The sequence below is a fragment of the Rhinatrema bivittatum genome, chromosome 5, assembly GCF_901001135.1.
Source record: "Rhinatrema bivittatum chromosome 5, aRhiBiv1.1, whole genome shotgun sequence".
NCBI classification, from domain to species: domain Eukaryota; kingdom Metazoa; phylum Chordata; class Amphibia; order Gymnophiona; family Rhinatrematidae; genus Rhinatrema; species Rhinatrema bivittatum.
Window position 1 is genome coordinate 265,607,857 of NC_042619.1, and position 23,521 is coordinate 265,631,377.

Sequence of the window (23,521 nt, forward strand, 5' to 3'; positions counted from 1 at the left end):
GCAATTTCTTATGTTCTTATGTTCTTATGATGTCCTCTTCCGCGTCAACAGGAGGGGGATCTGGTGTCTTGGTGCTGAATTTGTTGAGAATGAGCGATTTCAACAGAGAGACATGAAATGTGTTATGGATCTTCATTACTGGGGGACGTCTGAGACTGCAGGAGAGGCTGCCCAGACGTAGGAGGATGGAAAAAGGTCCGACATAGTGTGGAGCGAAGCGAGCTGATGGTAGCTTGATTCTAAGGTGTTTTGTAGACAGCCAGACTTTATCACCAGGCTTGAAGTCAGAAGCCTTGCAGTGATGAGCGTCATAACCCCTTTTAGCTCGGATTCCAGCTTTAATGAGCATCTCTTTGGTCTTCTTCCAAAGTTGTTGAATCTCATCGGCAGAATCTTGAGCTGCCGGGGACGACACTGACAGCGGAAGTGGCAAAGGTGGTGAAGGTAGTCGTCCATATACCACTTCGAACAGTGTTGATCCAGTAGATGTAGCTGGATGTGAGCTGATGGAAAACTCGGCCCATGGTAACAGCTCAGCCCAGTCATTCTGACGTGAACCAACGTAGGCACGGAAGAACTGCTTGAGGGTATGGTTCATCCTCTCAGTTTGACCATTTGATTGAGGATGGTAAGAAGAAGTGAAGTTGAGAGTGATATCAAACTTCTTGCACACAGCCTTCCAGAATTTGGCGGTGAATTGTACACCTCTATCTGAGACGATGTGTTTCGGCATGCCGTGCAGGCGGAAAATGTGGCTGATGAAAAGCTTTGCAAGTTCACTAGCAGTTGGTAAGCCAGGAAGAGCCACAAAGTGAGCCATCTTTGAGAAACGATCCACTGTTACCCAGATGGTATTGTTGCCTCCAGAGAGTGGTAAGTCCACCACAAAATCCGTGGCGATGTGAGTCCAGGGCTCATCTGGCACTGGTAATGGTTGAAGCTGACCCCAAGGACGGCCAGGCGGAGGTTTCTGTCTGGCACAGTTGGTACAGGCCACTATGTAAGCAAACGTGTCCTCTTTCATCGACGGCCACCAGTAATATTGCTGTAGCTTCGCCAGAGTTCTCCATTGACCGGGATGTCCAGCCAATTTAGAGTCGTGAGGCCTTGCTAGTAGTTTCTTCCGGAGGTTGTTAGGCACATTAGTTTTGAAAGAGGGTACTGGGTGAGTAGCAGAAAGAATGACTCTCTCTGGGTCAATGATGTGTTGCGGAGCATCAGGTACGTCTTCAGATATGAAAGAGCAAGACAGGGCAACCGCTCTGATGTTTTTATCTCCAGGTCGGTATTTCAAGACAAAATCAAACTTGTTAAAGAACAGGGACCATCTCGCCTGTCTATGGTTGCGGTGCTGGACATAGCGAAGGTATTCTAGGTTTTTATGATCTGTAAAAACAGTGATTTGATGTTGAGCGCCTTCAAGCCAGGGATGCCACTCCTCGAATGCCATCTTTATCGCCAGTAGTTCTTTATCTTCAATGCCGTAATTCCTTTCTGCCTGCGTGAAGTGTCTGGAGAAAAAGGAACATGGACACAGGATCTTGGAGTCACTGGTCTAACTTAGCACAGCCCCTACGCCAACATCTGAGGCGTCAACCTCCACGATGAAGGGACGTGCGGGATCCGGATGATGGAGACATGGCTTACTAGAGAAAGCGTCCTTCAGCTTTTGAAATGCGGTGACAGCCTCTATAGACCAATTGGCAACATTGGCACCTTTCTTTGTCAGAGCTGTTAATGGCACAGTTAGTGAGGAGTAATTCTTAATGAAGGTTCTGTAGTAATTAGTAAATTCCAGAAATCATCTAAGAGCTTTTAGACCAGTGGGTTGAGTCCATTTCTGAATACTCTCAAGCTTTTGAGGATCCATCTGGAACCCTTTGTTAGACACTATGTACCCTAAGAAAGGTACAGATTCCTTGTGGAATTCGCATTTGGACAGCTTTGCGTATAGATGGTTCTCCCGCAATCTCTGTAAAACTCTCTTGACATCTTCCTTGTGGGTATTCAGGTCTTGAGAGAATATTAAGAGGTCGTCTAGGTATACAATGACACATTGGTAGAGTAGGTCATGCAGGATGTCGTTCATCTTCTTTTGGAAGACAGCCGAGGCGTTGCACAAGCCAAAGGGCATCACCAAGTACTCAAAGTGTCCATCTCGGGTATTAAAAGCTGTCTTCCATTCGTCACCTGAACAAATACGAACAAGGTTATATTCTCCTTTAAGATCAAGCTTGGAGAATATCTTGGCTCCCTGTAGTCTGTCAAATAGCTCTGAGATGAGTGGTAAGGGATAGCAGTCTTTGACCATGATCTCGTTTAGACCATGAATTATTTATTTATTTATTTGTACAGCTTTTCTATACCGTTGTTGAGAGACTATGTCTCTATCTCTACGGTTTACAACATATTAAGAAAAAAAAACAATAAATTACTAAAATCTCAGTGTAGAATAAAAATGACAATAAATCAATTAATACAAATAAAAACTTAGAAAAGTAAATAAAATTTAATTAACAAATTATGAAAAGAAAGAATAAAAGTATAAAACAAAATAAAATCAAGTTAATGAGATCAAGTTCGTAGCTCTCCATCTAAAATTCATGCTGCATCCTATGTGTTACTCACAAAAAGCTTGCCTGAAGCACCAGGTTTTTAGATCCTTTTTGAAAGTTTTCAAATTTGACTGCAGTCTTAAATCTGATGGTAAGGTGTTCCATAATTTTGGACCGGCGATAGATATCGCACGGTCTCTAACCTCACTGATAATCAATGCATGGACGTAAGGTTCCGTCCTTCTTCCCCACAAAGAAAAAGCCTGCCCCAGCAGGAGACTTGGATGGCTTTTTGAAACCCTTTTGGAGATTTTCTTGAATGTATTCAGACATCACTTTATTTTCTACCACAGAGAGGGGGTAAACCCTTCCCTTGGGTGGTTCAGTATTCGGTTTCAAGTTGATAGGGCAGTCATAAGATCTGTGTGGAGGTAATACATCAGTGGCTTCTTTAGAAAACACATCTTGAAAAGATATGTATTGAGGCGGCAGCCCAGGCAATAACGGGGTCGTTGGCATGCAGGGTATTGGAGAGACTTCCATCAGGCACTTGCCATGACAATCTGGACCCCAACGTGAAAGCTCCAGAGTAGCCCAGTTGAATTGAGGCATGGGCTTTTGCAGCCATGGTAACCCAAGTACTAGGGGGGCATAGCCTTCTCTAGCACAAAGAAGGAAATAGTCTCTGTATGAAGAGCGCCTGTCCTTAGTAAGTAGGGTTACTTCACCCGGTAAAGGCTCTCCACGGATAGAGGGTAGCAATAGCGGAGACGTCAAGTTAGTGGTGGGGATCCACAGATGTTCCACTAGACGTTTTCGTATAAAGTTTCCTCCTGCCCCAGAGTCCACTAGGTCAAGAGTCTGGTATTCAAGTGGTCCGCATATCAAGAAGACTGGAAGAGAGAGTGGAGGAGAGGGTGCAGTTAGACCTAAGAAGAGTCCTCCTACAGGCCTTAGGTCTGACAGTTTTCCGGACAGATAGGGCATGTTTGTACAGCATGGCCAGCTTGTCCACAATACATGCAGAGGCCCAATCCTTTTCGTGTTCTTCTCTCGTTGGAAGTCAGGTGACTGCGGCCTAGTTGCATTGGTTCTTCTTCGCTAGCAATGGGATTAGACTGAATAGGCTTAGATATGGATTTGATTCGGGTTTCTCCCTGGCTAGGCCTCCTGGAACTCTTGACCTCTTGAACCTTATCCCGAAGTCGGTGGTCAATCCTTGTGGCCAACTTCATCAGGTTCTCCAAGGTCTCAGGCATTTCTCAAGCCGCCAGTTCATCTTTTAGCCGGGAATTCAGACCTTCAAAGAAGAGTGTCTTCAGGCATCTGGAGTCCCGATGTAACTCTGAAGCCAAAGTCTTGAATTCTATGGTGAAGTCTGGTAAAGGTTTATTACCTTGCTTCAGATGAACCAATGTAGATCCTATTGTTGTGTACTGGGCAGGGTCATCAAATACAGATGTGAACAGGTCCAAAAACCCGGTAAGATCCTTCAGGATGGGATCATTGTGCTCCCACAGCGGAGAAGCCCAAGCCAGTGCTCTTCCGTCCAGATGAGACAGGATATATGTGGTCTTGGCATAAACTGTGGGAAAATGGTTAGGTTGCAGGGCAAAATGCATGCAGCATTGCTTGATAAATCCTCTACATCTCCAAGCCTGCCCTGAGAAGCGTGTAGGAGCGGAGAGAGGTACAACAGTCTTAACCGTCAATTCTGGCGGTGTTTCTTCTTTACCTGCGGTAGTAGAGGCGTTCATCTGTGAGTGCATGTTGCAATCGTCCCTTCCCGACAGCTTCACTCCACCTACCTTTCTTTCTTTGCAGCTCCTCTTGCTGTGGATGGACGCCTGGCTGACGCGGCGTCTGCCTGCCGTCCTCTCCAGCATCCCTGGACCGGCTTGGATGCTGCCTCCCGCCATGCTCCGCTGGTACCTTAGGGCGCGTGCGCCGTGCGGCCCTCACTCTTATTTCCTACTTGGCGCGAACCTCAGGGGCATCCCCCTGTGATGACGTCACGCTGCCCGGATATTTAAAGCTTATGATGTTTGCTAGCCTTTGAGTTAGCAAGGGGTATCTTACGGATGGGATTCACTCTCCGTACCCAGCTACTCTGCCTCTCCAATTTTCCATTGGACTCTTAATGCTAACGGGGTACCAGCTCCTCGGGGGCCTCACTTGCTTTTCAGGTCGCTATCAGGAAACCGGTACTCGCTCCTCGAGGGCCCATGTTCCCTGACTCGCTGCCTGCTCCTAGCTTCACTTCTGCCTGGAAGAATTTGCTATCTTCAACACCAGTGAGTACTACCATCTTCACCTCAGAGCTGTTCCCTGGAACCAGGTACTCGCTCCTTGAGGGTCTGCCTCTGTTCCAGCCCTAGTGCCATCTCCTACGTGAAACCGCTGTGTGAGTACATTACCTTCAAGCCTCTCAGCTCTCAGGTACTCACTCCTCGAGGGCCTGCTCTTCCTATCCTGGGGTTCTCCATACTGAGGCTTTGAGAAAATTCCACTGTACTCATTCTCATTTCTTTCCACTACAGCACTGCTACCGGAGAAGTTGCTGTTCCAGCGCCTGAGGGATACTAGCCCAGCCGGGCTACTTCTGTAACTCACTACTGCCCCCTCTGGTGGCTTCATCACATTGTCAAATAAAAGATCAATCTCTGTGTGTGTCCTGAGCTGAGCCTGATCTGTGGCCCCTCACAGGACCTCCCCCTGTGGGCGTGATCAGCTGCCACAGTGTCCAAGGGTCCACCAAAACTCACTAATTATAACAGTGCAGTAGATTAAAGGCCACAGTCAAGCTATCCAGCGAGTTCTGTTTGGAGATTTGCTGGGCCAGGCCTGGAATGGCCTGCAATGCAGTGAACTGAGCCAAATCCATGGAGTTAGCAATCTGTTATGGTTTTGAGGTGTTTGGTGGATTCTTAGGTGCTGCAGTGATGACCACTCCCACAGGGAGGAGCCCCATGGGGAACTGCAGTACCAGGCTAGACTCAGATGCACAAACACTGAGAGAGTTTTTATTATACAGCTTGTAGAGTCCACCAGAAGTGGCAGTAGTGAGTAGATTCCTGCAGCAGCAGTCTTGGGTCCTCGGCTGAAGAGACCCGTCCCACAATGATGGTGTAGGGAGCTCCAATGCAGGTTTCCAATGAGGAGCTGTAGGTGAGACTGGTAGATGTTAGATTACTCACGACTCTTGTAGCTGTAATGGTGGAGTTCCTAGCAGGTAGAAGTAATGGTAGCAAGCACCAAGGTAGACAACTCAGGCCCTCGAGGAGCGAGTATCTGGATACTGGATAGGCACCTGGAAAGAAGCATAGGGCCCCCGAGGAGCGGGTACCAAAGTTAGTAGAACCCCAGAGGGTAGGGAGAGCTTCCAGCAGCAGCAAGAAGCAGCAGAGCAGCTTAGACCGGACTAATCCAATCCTTGCTAACTCAAAGTCAGTCAGCAAATGGGCAGGCTAAATACCCGGATGGTGTGACGTCACTCGAGGGGTCACCCCTTCACTCGAGGGGTCACCCCTGAGGTTCGCGCCAATGCTGGAATAAAGACATGGGTAGCACGTGCGCGCGTGCACCCTAGGAGGCCCTCAGGAGAATCATGGTGGAATGCATTGCCATAGCCGTTCCGGGGATGCCTGAGAGTGCGGCAAGCAGACATGGCGGTCACCATTTTCCCGAGGCTGGTGGAAAAAGCGAATATTGAGGTGAGGCATGTGGGACGAAGCCATCTAAGTCTAAAGGACGCAACAGTAGTGGTAGAGATGGTCCCATGTCTCTGGAATTTGTTGCCAGAGGATGTGGTTAGTGCAGTTAGTGTAGCTGTGTTTAAAAAAGGATTGGATAAGTTCTTGGAGGAGAAGTCCATTACCTGCTATTAATTAAGTTGATTTAGAAAATAGCCACTGCTATTACTGGCAACAGTAACATGGAATAGTCTTAGTTTGTGGGTACTTGCCAAGTTCTTATGGTCTGGATTGGCACTGTTGGAAACAGGATGCTGGGCTGGATGGACCCTTGGTCTGACCTAGTATGGCATGTTCTTATGTCCCCTAAAAACCCTGTGGGGGTTTAGTGGGGTTGGTTTCTTGGGGCAGGCGAGGCTGTCGAGGAAGCTGTTGGTGCTGATGAGCCATCGGCTGCAGAAGCAGCTGTGGGGAAGCTGGTGGATACGGTTGCAGACGGTAGGGTGGGGAGGTCTGTAGGCATGTCTCTGAAAGGCTTCCTATATGATGGGTAGTAGCGCCTGGCGGATGCAGAATCTGAGTGTTGCAGTGGTTGGCCGCCGGGTTCCACGGCCAGCTCTACTCACTCCCCCACTGAGCCGAGGCCCTGTACCTCACTCCATGGACGCGGCTCGAGGAAGCCACTGCCACCACCCTCCTCCTCTGCAGCAACCTGATGCCAACGCTGATGCGCCATCACCCACAGGATCCCTTAGGCACGCACGCGTAAGGCTCGCCACCTTTAAATGGCTGCGGCAGGAAACTCACCCACGGCTCCATCTGATGACATCAACAGGAAGGCCTCTATAAGGGCAGCTCTGCCCTTCCAGAATCACCTCAGCAAAATCTCAGCTCCGTGTGGGTAGTGTGTTGCTCCAGCTCCTGCTTCAGTTCCTGATCCAGCTCTTGCTCCAGTTCCTGATCCAGCTCCTGATCCCACTTTTGCTTCAGTCCCTAAACCCGCTCCTGCTCCAACTCCTGATCCAGCTGCTGCTCCAGCTCCTGCTGCAGTTCCCCGGACTGCTCTTCTGGCTTGACCTTGATACGTCTCCTGGATTGCTCTGCTCGCTGCCTGCCCCAACTTTGGCTTGTCTCCTGAATTCCTCTGCTCGCTGCCTGCCTCGATTCTGGCCCATCTAACTCTGCCTTCGTCTAACGTCCACCCAGAACCTTCACACGGAGACCAGCACCTAAGTCCAGCCGGCACTGGCATCCAAGGGCTCAACCTGCAGGGAACAAGGGCTGGTAGTGGTGAATGTCCTGAAGGTTCTCCACACCACACCAGGCCACCTGCCAACAGCGGGGACCTACAGTGGGGTTCACCTCCTGTAGGTAGCGTAAAACCTGCCTTGGCCCAAGGGTCCACATCGCAACACTGAGGGTGTTGTTAGTGACATCATGGCTACCTTCTGCTGGGCTTGATGGACCCTTGGTCTGACCCAGTATAGTATGTTCTTATCCCCGACTGAAAGGCACGCTTCCTGAAGTCGTCCAGGTACTTGGAGTCTTTCCCCGGGGGCGTGTTCGAAAGCAGACGTGATTTCTTTGCTTTCTGCATTGTGGATTCCACCACAACGGAGGTAAGAGGAAGCTGCACCATGAAGAAGAACAGTGGTCTTCTAATACGGAACTTTAGATCCGTCTTGCAGGAAGTAGGTGGGCTGGCAAACAGGGATTCCCATGCTCTAGTCATCACTGCATCTAAGACTGCATGAGAAGGCAAGGCCGTGGGCTCTGAGGGAGACTCAAATATCTTCAAGATGCCAAGGACTTCTGCCCTTGGGTCAGGTATTTTCCGAGTCTTTATGTTCAATCATTGCCCTACCTTTTCCACACATTTGAAGTATGAGAGAGATCCTCAGGTGGCGATACTGGTTCTGGTTGACCCTCCATGGGGTCTGAAGGATATCCGGTGGAGGATCCCGGGAAAGTGGATAGAGGTTGGGGGAGCTTGGGGAGTGGGGACTAGGAGAAGGAGATCCCACACTAAGGATCTCCTGCGGAGAAAAGGGAGCCTCAAGGGGCATCTCATCCAGGCACTTTCCTGGATGAGATGCCCCTTGAGACATCTCATCCATCAGAAATTGGGATGAGTGAGATTTGTGACATGGTCTGAGAGGCTAACGTGTCCTGGGGAGCAGACGGGGGTTCTTTGTGAGCACCCCTGGGAGGTACCGCCACCAGGAGTATATTCAAGTCAGGTCCTCTTGGCTGATGGGTTTCCTTAGGCGGACGCTTATCCTTCTTTCTCAGAGGTTCCTGAAGATGTGCCTTTTCTCTGCACTGTGAGGCAGTGGACAAGCCCAAGGACACCCTGGATGAGGCAAAGGAACATCCAGAGTCAATTGGGGATGCTCAATATCAGAAGTAACTGATCATAAACATCTGTAAAGTGAAAAAATGACTGGGTGGAGGGTCCAAGACTTATCCGGCTATCATACATAGCCGGATAAGTCCAAAAAGCGCTACTTAGATGGACAAGTAGTGCTTTTTGGACTTATCCAGTTAAGTGGCACTACTTATCCAGATAAGCAAAACTTAACCGTGTACCATGTAGTTTTTACATATGTGAGCATGTTTGCGTGCACATATATTCATATTTTATAACCTGCGCAAATCATTGCATGCAGTTTATAAAATACCTTAGCAACTTTGCACACATGCATATACGGGCATGCGTGAGCAGTTTTTTTTAGTTATTCTTCCTGTGAATAATCCCCTTAGATTATAAACTCTCTGGTGATAGGGAAATACCTGAATGTAATCTGCTTTGAAGTGCCAAAGGGGCAATATAAATCAAAAAATAAACTGAGGACCCGACCAATTGATTCTAATTTTATGTTCATCAGTCTAGGAAATGTAGTTCAGAAGAATCCACTTTTAATTATGAAAATTATAATAATTATTATTTTATACCCTTATCTACCACTGTTCAAAGCTTATTCAAAGTAGTGAACAAAGTGGACTAGCTGCAACAATAAAAACACAAATACCAACCATGCCCAAGTAAAATTAAAAGTAAAAATGCAGCATTTCTAGCTACAGATCATAATAGCCATAGACAGAATTAAGAAAATTATGCCTATAGGAAGTGTTGCGCAGGTGGACCCATAGCCCGAGTTGGAGTTGATGTTACCCGTGGGGAAGCCCCCACAGGTCCCCACCGTTGGGAGGCAGAGCAAAATGGGAAGCGGAGGCCAACTGGAGCTTCGCCAATACCAGTGTTGCGATCCCCCCTGCTGCTGCGCTGCAGGAGGTCTCTTACCTTCCTCCAGAGGCCGCTCTGAAGCCTGGGCCTCGCCTGCGTATCATCCAGGACTTGCTCCAGGGCCTGAGAGGCCTAGCTGTGCCTGTGGCTTGCATGCCTCAGCGTTTGGACTTCCTGTTGGGCGACGCCCTTCCCTAGGGGCTGGCCCGCAGCTCTCTACCCTAGTTATAGGACCAGCGGTGGGCGGTCCTGGCAAGCTCCTCCCAGGGAGTTGCCTTCTACCTCCAGTATTTAAGGACCTTCTGTTCACTGTGTCTTTGCCTTGGATCTGAGCGTTACAGTTGCCTGTAACCTAGCTGATCCAGGTCCTCCATGTTTGATGGCGCCTTGTCATGTCTCTGCTTGCTGTTCCTGATGTCCAGTGTCTCTGCCTTGATGTCTATCTCTGACCCTGCCTAGATGTTTGTTCCTGTGCCTGCCAGCCGTAAGGGCTTCGGATGTGAGTTTCCCAGCATCGGAGTCCTGTTTGCCTGGGTCTTCCCCGTGCCCTCCTTCTCAGCGTGGTCCGCGACCAGCCTCCCAGGGCTGTGTAGGGCGTGTCTGGGACAGGGTGGTCCGTGACTCAGTCCCATGGGTGGGCTGAGTAGGGTGCCCTGATGGACAGTGCAATGTTCCCGTCCAGCCTTGTCTCCAGTGTCTGCTTCAGCCCTTGCCCGGATGTCTTCCTGTCTCTACCTTGACCTGGTTCCTGAGCCTTCTGTCCTGTTGGGCCCTGGAGTGGCCAACAGGAGGGATTCGTCCCACGGGCTCTTGAGCTTCTGCCAGCCGAGGGGGCTTCGGATGTGAGTATCCCAGCATCGGAGTTCCTGCTCGCCTGGATCTTTCCTGTGTCTCGCTTCAGCCCTTGACCTGATGTCTCCGTCTTGCTTCAGCCTGCTTCTGCCCCGTCTGATGTCTTCAGTTTAAGGACTCTGTCTGCCCTCGCCTCTGTCCGGCCTGCTGCCCATTGCCGTTCCCTGCGGCGGGTCCGAAAGGGCCGGGAACAGTCGGAGGACCGTTCATTAGTCAACTTCCCCGTGTTGGCTACCATGGGCATGCAGGTCCGGCTGAGGGCCGGACTCCCTGTTTCTGTTCCTGCCTGCCTGGCTCACCATGCCTGCTCAGCTCACCTCCCACGGTGTGGCCTTGGGCTCCTCCTGGGGTCCTGCCGTGGCCCAAGGGCTCACCACCTGCCCGAGACGACCGCGCCCGCGCGCGCTCGTAACAACCAGCCCTCGTTCTCTGCAGGTTGAGCCTTTGGGTACTGGGCCGACTGGTCTTAGACGGGCCTCTGCATGGTTGATCCCGTGGAGGGTGCTCAAGGCAGGGAGCTAGGAAGCAATGGAGACACAGGGTCCAATGAAGCTGGGTTCAAGACAGGGTCTGGATCCAGAAGCCAGACAGGATGAAGCAGGCTAGGAGTCAGGAACATTTATTTATTTATTTATTTTGAGTTTTTTCTATACCGGCATTCACGATGGGAATCGCATCATGCCGGTTTACAATTAACAAGAGGTGAAGGAACATAACAAATAATAAGAAACTTTAACAGGTGCACAAAAAAAAGATTGAAGTTACAATAAAACAAGGGAATTACACAACTTGGGGGAGTGAAAAAGAAAAAAGAATTTAACAGGGAGAGTAAGTTTACCAATTAATGGTGTGAACCAAGTTATGGAGTTTGCAAAGTTATTGAATTACCATGTGAGGGTAAAGTTATTAATTACCCTCTTAAGAAAATTCTGAGCGTCAGTTGGTGGTGAATTAAGGATCAAATGGGGTCTTGAAAGGCTTTCATAAATAACCACGTTTTGAGTCTTTTCCTAAATGTAGGAAGGCAGGGTTCCTGTCGCAGATCCGGAGGGATGGAGTTCCATAAAGGGGGTCCTGCGGTGGAGAAAGCCCTGTCTCTGGAGGTTATAAGTCGAGTGGTTTTGGAGTGTGGTACCTGTAGGGATTCTCTGTAGGATTCTCTGATGGGTCTGGAGGAGGTATATTTTCTGAATGGGATTTGAAGGTTAAGCGGAGAGTATTGATGGATGGCTTTGTAGATGGTGGTTATGACCTTATATATGATTCTGTAGTGAATTGGCAGCCAATGTAGGTCTTTGAGGATTGGAGATATGTGGTCTCTTCTCCTTGTGTTTGTTAATATTCTGGCTGCCGATTTTTGAACCATTTGAAGGGGTTTAGTGTAAGATGATGGTAGACCTAATAGAATAGAATTGCAATAATCTAATTTAGCGAAGATTATTGATTTCAGCACTGTTCTGTAGTCGTTAGTGTGGAAAAGAGGTTTTATTCTTTTTAAGACATGGAGTTTATGAAAGCAGTCCTTGGTAGTTTGATTTATGAATGATTTTAGGTTAAGCCTGTTATCAATGATAATTCCTAGGTCTCTTACTTGTGAAGTTTGTAAGTTGGCTGGTGGATTTATGTGGATGTTGTTGTTTTCAGGGGAGATTAGAAGGAGTTCGCATTTTGAAGAATTTAGTATTAGGTTTAGATTGGAGAGGAGGCCGTCGATTTCTCGAAGGCAATTTTCCCAGAATTCTAGAGTTTTTGTGCAAGATTCTTTGAGGGGGATGACGATCTGGACATCGTTCGCGTATAGAAAGTGTTTAAGGTTCAGTTTGGTTAGCAGTTGGCAGAGGGGGAACAGGTAAATGTTAAAGAGCGTGGGTGAGAGGGAAGAGCCCTGCGACACTCCCAGAGAGGAAGGATAATGTTGAGATTCTTTGCTGTGTATTTTAACCTTATAGCTTCTGTTCCCCAAGAATGATTTGAACCAGGACAGAGCCGTGCCTGTAATTCCAATGTTCGCTAACTGATTTAGTAGAATGGTGTGGTTAACCATATCAAAAGCGGCTGAGAGGTCCAAGAGGATCAATAAGTAAGCATGACCTTTATCGAGGCCCATGGTGAGGTAATCTGTCAGGGATATGAGTAGTGATTCGGTGCTTAAGGATTTTCGGAAACCAAATTGGGTAGGGAACAGAATTTTGTGTTCTTCGAGGTAGTCTGAAAGTCTGGCGTTGACTAATTTTTCCATTACCTTGGCTATGAAAGGGAGATTGGATATTGGACGGAAGTTGGTAGGATCTTTAAGGTTTAAGTTAGGTTTTTTTAAGAGCGGTTTGATGGAGGCAATTTTCAGGTCATCTGGATAGATTCCTTGGGCTAAAGAACAGTTGATAATGTCTGTCAGAGCCTTGGATATGGTCTCTGGTATTAGCAGGAGAAGTTTGGAAGGGATGTGGTCAAATGGATGTGACGATGGTTTCATTTTTTTCAGTACCGTTTGTATCTCTGAGGTTGTGATGGGTTCAAAGGATTGTAAAGAAATGTCTTTGTTGGGATGGAAATATGTGCTGAATGTTGATGAAGTATTAGAATTCAGCTGTGTTAGAAGGTTGGAGATTTTGTTGCTGAAGAAAAGGGCCAACTCCTCTGCTTTTTCTTGCGCTTGGTTGAGTGGAATGTCTGGTGTATTGGTTTGCATTAAATTTGATACATAAGCAAACAGGGCCTTTGAATCAAATTTTGTGTGCGAAGAAGTCCCTTTAGCTCTTGTATTGGTGGAGAGCGAGTTTGTAAGAAGAGAGGGAGGTTGGAGAAGGCGCTTTCCGCCATATGCTTTCTTTCTGTCGAAGGGAATGTTTGAGGTTATGAAGTTCTTCATTAAACCAAGGTTGTCTTTTGGAGGAGTTGTGATTGAGTTTTTTTGTTGCCAATGGACAGAGTTTGTTTGCTGCTGTTTCTGTTATAGTGGACCAGGAGTGTAGGGCTGAATTAGGCGTGGAGATGTCTATGAGTGTATTTATAGATGTATTTGTAGTGTATTTGTAGTGTATTTGTAGATGGTCTGATTTGAAAAGGCCTGTCTCGATTTTTGTAGGTGATTTAATTGGGTATTGTGTGATTCTTAGATCTTTTTTGGCTGCTAGGAGAATACCCCCACCCCTTTTTTTCCATCAGGGAATGGAGAAAAAATCGTAGGTTTGAGTTAGAAGTTGGTTTATTAGTGCGGTGTCCATATCTTTAAGCCATGTTTCTGTTATGGCGCAGATTTCCGGGTTTGTGTCTAGAAGAAGGTCATTGAGTATTAGCGTTTTCTTGGAGAGAGAATGTGCGTTGAATAGAATCAGTGAGAATAGAGCTAGGCCTAGAATCTGTGTAATAGGGGAAATCATGATAGGGATGAGGGATTTGTAGGTGAGCAGACAGGAAATCAATGAAGGTTTTCCTGCGAGTATGTTCCTGTGATGTAGAATTGGAATTGGGAGACTAATAGGCATTGTAGTCTGATGTAACCGGTGAGCTGGATTTTTAGAACACTGGATCTTAATTTCTTGGGTGAGGGGTGGTGAGAGCCGGATTAGGAGATTTGATGGGTGTTTGAAAATGGTAGTAAGAGTGCTGGGAAATTGGTTAGATGGTCGTTAGGGACTGGAATGGTGGATGCTGAAAGAAGATTGGATGTAAACTGTGTAATAGACTGGTGGAATGAGTGCTGGAGACTCGTTGGCTAGATGCTGTATGAAGATTGGATGAGTGCTGGAGACTGGTGGAATGAGTGCTGGAGACTTGTAGACTGGATGCTGGAGACTGGTGGAATGAGTGCTGGAGACTTGTAGGCTGGATGCTGGAGACTGGTGGAATGAGTGCTGGAGTCTTGTTGGCTGGTTGCAGATTGTATGAGTGCTGGAGACTGGAAAGATGAGAGCTGAAGTAGGATAGGGTGAGAGTGCTGGAGCTAGGATTGATGTGTGAGTTGGGGAGAAAGGTGAAAGGCACTCTAAGGGCAAGGCTGGAGCGCGTCTAGTTGCCTCTGGGGGTGAGGTCCCAGGCTTACCAAGAAGGTTCTGAATAGGCACCAGAGTTGCTAGAATTCTGAGGAAAAAAGACGTTTAAGGGTTTGCAACATCGTGGCTGCACTAAGGCGCGCACCCAGAAAGAGGTTTCTTAGAGGGGGCGAAGTACTGGCTGCTTGCTGGAGGGATAGGCCCTGGCCCTGGGGCACTCCAAGGGGCGCGCTAAGGGGCAGGCCCCTTAGGTCATGCTCCTTCGGACGCTCGGCGCACGACGCCGGAGGGCGGCGCGTTTATTTAAAAGGTCTGAAGGTGCTTCCAGCCGACGTGAGACGCTGTGATTTAAAGGCCTTTGAGCTGCCTTCTGATAGGCTGGTTCGCTCAAAGGGGCGCGGCTGACTCACCGCGGGTGTTCGGCGGCTTCCCTTCTCTCTCTCTCCTCTTCTTAAGGCTTCCGATTGCTTTTATCTCCCTCTGCGCGGCTTTCTGATGGTGGAGAGCGGGCTCTAGCCCCGAATGGGCCACACGAGCCCCAGCAGAAGGAGGTGAGGTGGTGCTGCCGGTGCTAGGATTGGGAGGGCGCAAAAAGGACAGCCGACATGAGACGCTGTGATTTAAAGGCCTTTGAGCTGCCTTCTGATAGGCTGGTTCGCTCAAAGGGGCACGGCTGACTCACCGCGGGTGTTCGGCGGCTTCCCTTCTCTCTGTCTCCTCTTCTTAAGGCTTCCGATTGCTTTTATCTCCCTCTGCGCGGCTCTCTGGTGGAGAGCGGGCTCTAGCCCCGAATGGGCCACACGAACCCCAGCAGAAGGAGGTGAGGTGGCGCTGCCGGTGCTGGGATTGGGAGGGCGCGAAAAAACATGTTAAGTCTGGGCTTGTAAATAGGCAAAAGCCTAAGAAAGGCCAAGTCCAAATAGTCAGCTGGAGGCAAAGTCAGGTACAAGCTGAAATCAGGGGAGGCGGCTGGAGACAAGGTCAGGTATGAGCTGAAGTCAGAGCCAGAAATCCATCCAAAGCGTGGTCAGAAACAAGCAAGGGTCAAACCAGAGAATCTGTCCAAAGAGTAATCAGGATCAAGCGAGGTTCAGGAACAGGAAACTGGAACTGAAGCACAAGGACTGGAACAGGAATGCAGGACTGGAACAGATCAGGTACAGGAACAGGAAAAGGAACACGACGAGCAGCAACTAACCACACGACTGGTAGCATGAAGGCCTGTTGCCAAGGCAAAGACCGGATGGCGGAGCCTGCCTTAAGTAGCAAGGCCCGGAGACGTCATCATCCGGGGCCGCAGGAAGGTTTCCCGCCTCAGCCCATTTAAAGTCGGGGAAGGCCCGCGCCTAAGGCAGACAAACTGGAACTACATGATGGCGGCGTCTCCTCTCAACGCACGTGGGGAGACCTGACTGGGACCAGAGGAGGCCGCGGAGCTGCCGGAGGAACCTGGGAGCGTAGCAGGAGCGTGAATGCATAGGCAACTGCCTACTGCTGCCAAAGAGGAAGGGCCAGGTCAGGGACCCGTGCATCAGGGGTGAGTATAGCCAGTCGCGGGCCTGCCACAGCCAGGATATACAACAGGAAGACTCAAGAATTTCCATATAACTTAGGGAGCACTATACCCACATCTTCTAGCCTCACCCACCCCGCCTACACCACTTACAAGATGAAACAAGCAGAAAGACTTCACTCCCCACGGTTTCTGCTGCCCAGAGTGTATAAACAAATAGCCAGATTTATTTATTTATTTAAGAGTTTTTATATGCTGTCATTAAGTTATTTACCAGATTAAAGTACCATGATCAAGAATTTAGTCTGTGAACAAGAACCACCTAAAATTGATAATTTCTGGCAAACTCAAAGGAAAATCCAGGTTTTTAGTTACTTTCTAAATGCGAGGACATTTGTCTCTGTCCTAATGTCAACTGGCAAGCTGTTTCACAAAAGAGTTGCAGCAGCAGAAAAGGCTATTGCCCTTTCAGAGTCCTTTAAAAAGGATCCCTGGCATGATTTTAAAATCCAACTAGAACTGTATCACTGTAAATGAATTAAGGAGTTCATCATCCATAAAGAAGTCAGCACATTACTTTTAGTCTTTTCCAGTTATCTGATGATAAGAACATAAGAAAATGCCATACTAGGTCAGACCAAGGGTCCATCAAGCCCAGCATCCTGTTTCCAATAGTGGCCAATCCAGGCTATAAGAACCTGGCAAGTACCCAAAAACTAAGTCTATTCCATGTTACCATTGCTAATTGCAGTGACTCAAGTCTCAATAAAAGTAGCTGAAATATTTTACTGTTTCCAAAATAAAATGCACCACACAAAACTATTAGCAGCTACTGTTAATTACATAAATCTGTTAGCAACTAGCTAAAATATTCTAGGTAAGTCTGACTGCTTTAATTGAATATGCATTTTCTGACATAACATTTATAGTGAACCCATTGCTCTAAAAGTGACTTTCTTTTCACTATTTAGAACAGTATATTTTGTAGTGGAAAAAATTATTTTCCCTTAAGCTGGGTTTTCCCACTTTTCATATCTGGTTTATTTAATTTAACACTTGTGCAGGTTTTGAGATTTCTAGAGCCAATACATATGTGTAACAAGATGTCAAACTCCGTCACTTCTAAGTACTAATGATTTTCATAGAAATTAGAATTAGTGAATAGTTCTATTTGTAGTGTCAACAAATGAAATTCCTGTTCTTTAATGACTATTAATCAGAATTACCTGAGTCCATAGCAGGTGCTGATTCCCACAAGTGAATCTGTAAAACCTTCCACATAGCCATGATAGTAGCAGTCATCCTGCAATACCACCCCCCCCCAAAAAAAAAAATTTCAGTTATTTTTCTAGAGTAATGAAACAACTACTCTGTTACAGTTGGAATCTACTGATACACAATCAAGAGCCTCCTGCCTGAGACAGGCTGACAGATTCTTCCCAAAGTTTAGCAGATTTCTCTAGACAAAAGTGGAGGTCTCTAGTCATTTTATTAAAATCACTCTTGCTTAAAACATAAAGAAAGCATATGAGGTCACTATGTCTGTGTATGCGCATGCTTATGTCCCCCAATTGCTAATAACATACATTTAATTTTATCCATTTATTTATCACCTAATCTTAAGGCCCTTGGCGATTTACAGGCAGTCTTGAATAGATTGTAAGCTCTGTGGAAAAGGGACTGCCTCTTATATGTTATGTGTAGGTATGCCTAGTAGCACTATAAACATAATAAATAGTATATAAAACATCCCATCAGAAGCAGATTTTACTAGTCTTCACTAGCAGATTCTAATGCTACTTCATTGGGACATTTCCAATAACCATAAGTGGAGGATTTCAGTCCATTCATCTCTCCAGAGTACCCCCTCCTTACTGATAGCAGACCTATCATTCAAGAATGGGGCATGCCAAGCCCTGTAGTTTGACTTACCTTGGAAGTAGTCCCCCTGCCCTCTCACCCCCTCCTTGTCATAACTTACCCAGGCATGTTTTGAAGTAGGGGCAAGTTCAGACTTGTTTTGAAAAGTGGTAACAATCCTTGCTAGCTGCAGTTACCCATGGTCATGAATTAACACAAACTTTAAAAGGGAAAAACCTTGAAATGACCCAATATGTATTTTGGAAAATAGTGTATAGAAAGCCATAAGCAGTTTTTAAAACCTGTGTATGTTTTAAGACTAACCACATACATAAAATGTATCATTTTTAAGAAATGAAAAATTGCCTAACACAAGTAAAGCAAAGGCAGAAAATTTGATTCATTTTTTTCCTATCTTGTATACTGGGATCTTATCTTGATCACTGTTGTGGCTCTTGGGGCCACAAGCTTTGGCCACAATCCATATAATCTATACCGCTGTCACCATTTTATGTCTGCCACTGGATCTGCGTTTTTTCTGTCTTCTTCATTATCAAACAGGTCTTAGAAATCAAACAACTTTTGCACCAACAGCATCTTGTCTATCTCTGCATCAGTTGGCTCTTCTTCATTTTCTTATTTGGCATCAGTAATGCTCCCCTGAGATTCCATCAAAATTCCTACAGCTTGCTGTTCTACCGACTCTGCTTGACATACAAGGTCTCTAAGAACTTTGTGGAGCATCTGCCCATCCTTGAGAACGATGAGCTCTTCCCCTCTTTCTATCGCCATTCCTTCTAGGGTTTCTTGGTCTGCTTCATTATCACTCATCACTTTTTGCGCCAAAGGCATTTTGTCTATCTCTGCATCGGCTGTCCCCTCTTTGTCAATGGTAACGCTCTTCAGAGAATCAAATACAATTTCTTCAGCCGGGTATTCTTCAGACTCTGTTTCAAGGTCCTTAAGAGAGTAGTGGGGCTTACGCCATGCTTTGAGAACCAGGGGCTGTCCCCCTCTTTCTATCGCTTGTCTTTTGGCGGTTTTGTAGGGATCCATTGTTCAACAGGTCTATGATACAACCTTTCTTAAAACTTGACGGGGAATCCAGCTTCTATGGCAGCTGCCGGTCATTTTTTTCTGTGCACGCTGTGTGAGCGTGACTTTGCCTTGCTCCCACACTCACCCTAGACATGTTCAGACTTATTGGCCCCGGTCCTACCTGTTCCAATATCATAAGAGAAAAGGTATTCTTGTCCTGCCTATGAATATTACTTTGTAGTCTTGCATTGTCAATATTTACTCTCTATATATGTTCTTAATGGTCTAAAAAAAAAAAAAAAAGAACATGTTACAAACAATAGACATGGAAAACATGTTATGTCATTTGTGAAAAATCTGAAGGTTACAACAGCTCCCATTTTAGATATATAATACATTAGAAAATTTCAGAAGAAAAAAAGTGCTGAAAAGAAAGGGGCAGATTTTAAAACCTGCGCGCAGGCGCAGATTTGTTCACGCAACCCGACGCGAACAAATCTATGCCCGATTTTATAACATGCACGCGCAGCATGTTATAAAATCCAGGGTCAGCGCGCGGAAGGGGGTGCACAATTGTGCAACTTGCGCGCACCGAGCTGCACAGCCTGCCTCCATTCCCTCCGCCCCCGCACCTTCCCCTCCCTAACCCACCCTACCTAGAAACCCCCCCCCCCCTTACCTTTGTTGAAGAAGTTACACGCGCCGGCCAACGGCCGGCCCAGAGGCTCAGGCCACACCCCACCCCTTTTTGCAAGCCCCGGGACATATGCGCGTCCCGGGTCTTGCGCGCGCCGCTGAGCCTATGCAAGATAGGCTCGGCGCGCGCAGGGGGAGGCAGGGGAAGGTTTTCAGGGGTTGCATGTGTATCTTAAGCACGCAACCCTTTGAAAATCTACCCCAAAGTGTGTAAACCATAAAAGTTTCTCAAGTTTTGATGATAGTTCATTATTGTTCCCTGGTCAGTATTTATTTTCTGTTCTACCTGTACAACTTTCAAAAACGTATAAAATGAAGCGGGTAAAACACAGATTTAAATGAAATTGTCACATTTATTGCTTAAAACATTAAATACACATACTTTATAAAGAGAGCATGCAGAAACAGTGGAGGGAAGGAAGGGAGAGGAATGGTGAGGGGGCTGAATTATGGCCTCGTTCCACATACACAGAACGATGCATCAAAACCTGTCACTGGAACTCTACGATTTATGTGAACCAAAGAGTTCATACAGGAAAGTTTGTGGCCCCAAGATCCATAGTAGTGACCAGGATAAGTTCTCAGTGTACAGAGCTGAGGGGTCAAAGTGGTACAGCCACCAGTCTCTCTCAATACAGCCTAAGTTGGTATTCAATATTGCCTTAAAGTCACAATCCAGAGGGCCAAAGAAAAAAAAATTAGGTTATAACATAGTACACCACCTGCCATAATTAGAAAAGAGAAATATGCATGTGCATTGCAATCTTACTGTATGAAACAGCACTGGCCTGTCTAACCATGTTTAATTCAATTTTAGTTTTTCAATTTTTTTATTTCTTAAAAGACAAACATCTTATGTATGCCTGGAAAAAAAAGGAGGAATGTGGGATCTCAGTTTGCCTAGAATATAGTTTTTCTCTTAAAATATCCTGTTAACAACAAAAAATAGTATTAGTTTAATTATTTTTATCATTATCACCCAACGAACTGCATTTTTTTCTCCTGCTTCCACTACTCCTTGCTGTATGAGGTCACAGTCCTAGGGGCAACTACAGGACCCAGTTTATAACATATCGGGGTAGATTTTCAAAAAACGCGAATAGGCGTACTTTTGCTGGCGCATCAGGCGCCAGCAAAAGTACGCTGGATTTTAGTAGATACGCGTGGAGCCGCGCGTATCCGCTAAAATCCTGGATCGGCGCACGCAAGGCTATGAATTCTGTATAACCGGCGCGCGCCAAGCCGCGCAGCCTACCCCCGTTCCCTCCGAGGCCGCTCCGAAATCGGAGCGGCCTCGGAGGGAACTTCGTTTTGCCCTCCCCTCACCTTCCCCTCCCTTCCCCTACCTAACCCACCCACCCGGCCCTGTCTAAGCCCCCCCCTTACCTTTGTCGGGGGATTTACGCCTCCCAGAGGGAGGCGTAAATCCCCGCGCACCAGCGGGCCGCTAGCGCGCCAGGACGCAACCTGGGGGCGGGTCAGGAGGGCGCGGCCACGCCCGGGCCACCCCGGGCCGTAACCCACGCCCCCGGGCCCGCCCCCTAAATGCTCCGGCACGCCCCTAAATGCATCAACGACCGGGCCCGCCCCCGACACGCCCCCCCTCGGAGAACCCCGGGACTTACGCGAGTCCCTGGGGTCTGCGCGCGCCGGTGAGCCTATGTAAAATAGGCCTCACCGGCGCGCAGGGCCCTGCTCGCCTAAATCCGCCCGGATTTGGGCGGATTTAGGCGAGCAGGGCTCTTAAAATCCGCCCCATCATGTTTCCTAAAATGGAGACTTACCCCTAGATTTATCAAAATGCTGTATTTATAGCAGAAATAGCACCCACGATAAAAAAAAAAAAAGGAACGTGGTTAGGGTAATTATGCTGTTCCTGCATTGGATAGGTAATTTCTGCAAGGAACAATAAAGTTATCACAGCTGCGCAATTTTTCGCTTCACGCGCTAATTAATCTACTGTTGGAAGCCTTACCAGGGAAAGGTTTTTTATCGCACAAGAGTATATGAGAAAGAGAGAAGCTAGGTAGAGTGTATTGTACAAATCAACTCCTCTTGTAACTTTCATGGATTCAAACAGCAGAAAATCTTCAGTGATGTCAACTTTGCTGTTCGTACCTCCTACTGTGTATGTTAAACTGCCCTCCCAAACTTACTTCACCCCTCAAATTGAGTTAAGAATGCCCCCTCTCATACTGAAATTAATAGTAAAGTGACATATTGTTCTCCACAGAATCTCTCTCTCTCTCCCCCCTCTCAACAGCAGGTGTGATAAAAACCTTTTCCCCGCTGCTCATTACCATTAACTTCACCCAAACTCCTCCCACTTGCATAGCAAATGTCACATTTGCATACAGCACACTGTGCTATTTAATGTGCGAAATGATAAATGATCCTGAAAGTACTGTAAAAAACTTGGTTGCAACATGGAACATGTTTCCTAATTTAAAAAAAAAAGCAGACCCTTATCAATGTTTTAAACATTACAAGCAAGACGTAGATTTTTTCTTTTTTTGCTGGGTATAGCAGAAGAATTCATGAAAATACAGCTGTAAAAATTACTCATTTTATTTTATTTATTTATTTAATGGTTTCTTATATACCGAGGCACGTTTGCAAAACATCACCTCGGTTCACAATGTAACATAACTTAGCAACAAGCTTTACAATAATAATAATAAAATAATAATAATAACTTAGGAACAAGCTTTACAATAATAACATTAACAGGTAGCGGTTAATAGGGCAGGGGATGATAATACGAGATATATATACAAATGTACATGTTAGTTTTAACAATAAAGTTATATAAAGCAATCAGGAAAATCAGCAGGGTGAAGTGAACGATGGAAGGGGAAGATGAGGAGAAGACCTAAAGAGGTTGGGAGGGGGGGAGGGAAGATAGCGAGGGTGAGGGTCAATTGGGTAGGGAGAGAAAAAGAAAGAAAGGGCGAGGGTCAGGTGGGCAGTCGGTTAGGTGGTCAAGTCATATCTTAGGTGAGAGACAAATCGTTAGTCAGGGTATGCTAGTTTGAACAGCCAGGTTTTAAGATTGTGCTTGAATTTTTTGTGGCAAGGTTCCTGGCGTAATTGGGAAGGCATTTTATTCCAGTGGGCGGCTCCTGCGATGATGAAAGATCGCTCTCTAAAGGTGGTATGCTTCATGAACTTTGGAGAGGGTATCTGGAGTTTGGCCAGGTGATGCGTTCTTGTGGGTCTTGTCGGAGGGTGAAGCAGGAGATGTTCAGGGAACCATTGCATGTCATGGTTATGAGTGGCTTTGTGTATGAGCGTGAGTACTTTATATACTATCCTGGAGGCTACGGGGAGCCAATGTAATGATTGGAGGACGGGAGTCATGTATGAAAGGTAGAATATAATATAAAAAGATGTATGAAAATTTGAAAACTCAGCCAATTTAAACACATTTATAAACAAACTATCATTGTTAATGAAAAATCTTTGAATGCATTTTCTCCTAAAAGGCATGCCTAGGCATGAATGAGTCTGCACTGTATCCTGCGAAAGGAGGGGCAAATGGGGGAGTCTATCCCAGGGGAAAAAGAGAGTGTAGCCCCAAAAACAACTCTGAACTTGTCCCTACTTCAAGACATGCTTGGGGTGAAAGCAGAGTTGCTTACCTGTAAGAGGTGTTCTCACAGGACAGCAGGATGTTAGTCCTCACATGTGGGTGACATCACTGGATGGAGCCCTGTCATGGAAAACTTTTCTGTCAAAGTTTCTATAAGCTTTGACTGACACTGGCACACTGAGTTCACCAAGCATGCCCAGCATGCTATAATCCCTGCGTCCACAGGGGTCTCCCTTTAGTCTCGTATGTAGCAAAAGTTCGAACGAAAAATAAAATAAAATAAGAAATGTAAACGAACCCAACTCCGAGGGGTGGCAGGTGGGTTTTGTGAGGACTAACATCCTGCTGTCCTGTGAGAAGACCTGTTACAGGTAAGCAACTCTGCTTTCTCACAAGACAAGCAGGATGGTAGTCCTCACATTTGGGTGATTAGCGAGCTACAGGCTGACTCATATTATAACAGGCCAATACCGGACAACTCGTG

General features: G+C 46.8%; 1 protein-coding gene across 4 annotated transcripts in view; it reads right to left on the bottom strand.

Moving 5' to 3' along the window:
• Positions 1-23,521, bottom strand: part of LOC115092720 (disintegrin and metalloproteinase domain-containing protein 9-like) — a 978,865-nt gene that overhangs the window by 759,313 nt on the left and 196,031 nt on the right. For all 4 annotated transcript variants that reach the window (XM_029603963.1, XM_029603962.1, XM_029603965.1 and 1 more), the window contains exon 5: positions 17,078-17,154. In XM_029603963.1, the coding sequence (XP_029459823.1) occupies positions 17,078-17,154 (77 nt within the window). The remainder of the gene's footprint in view (positions 1-17,077; positions 17,155-23,521) is intronic.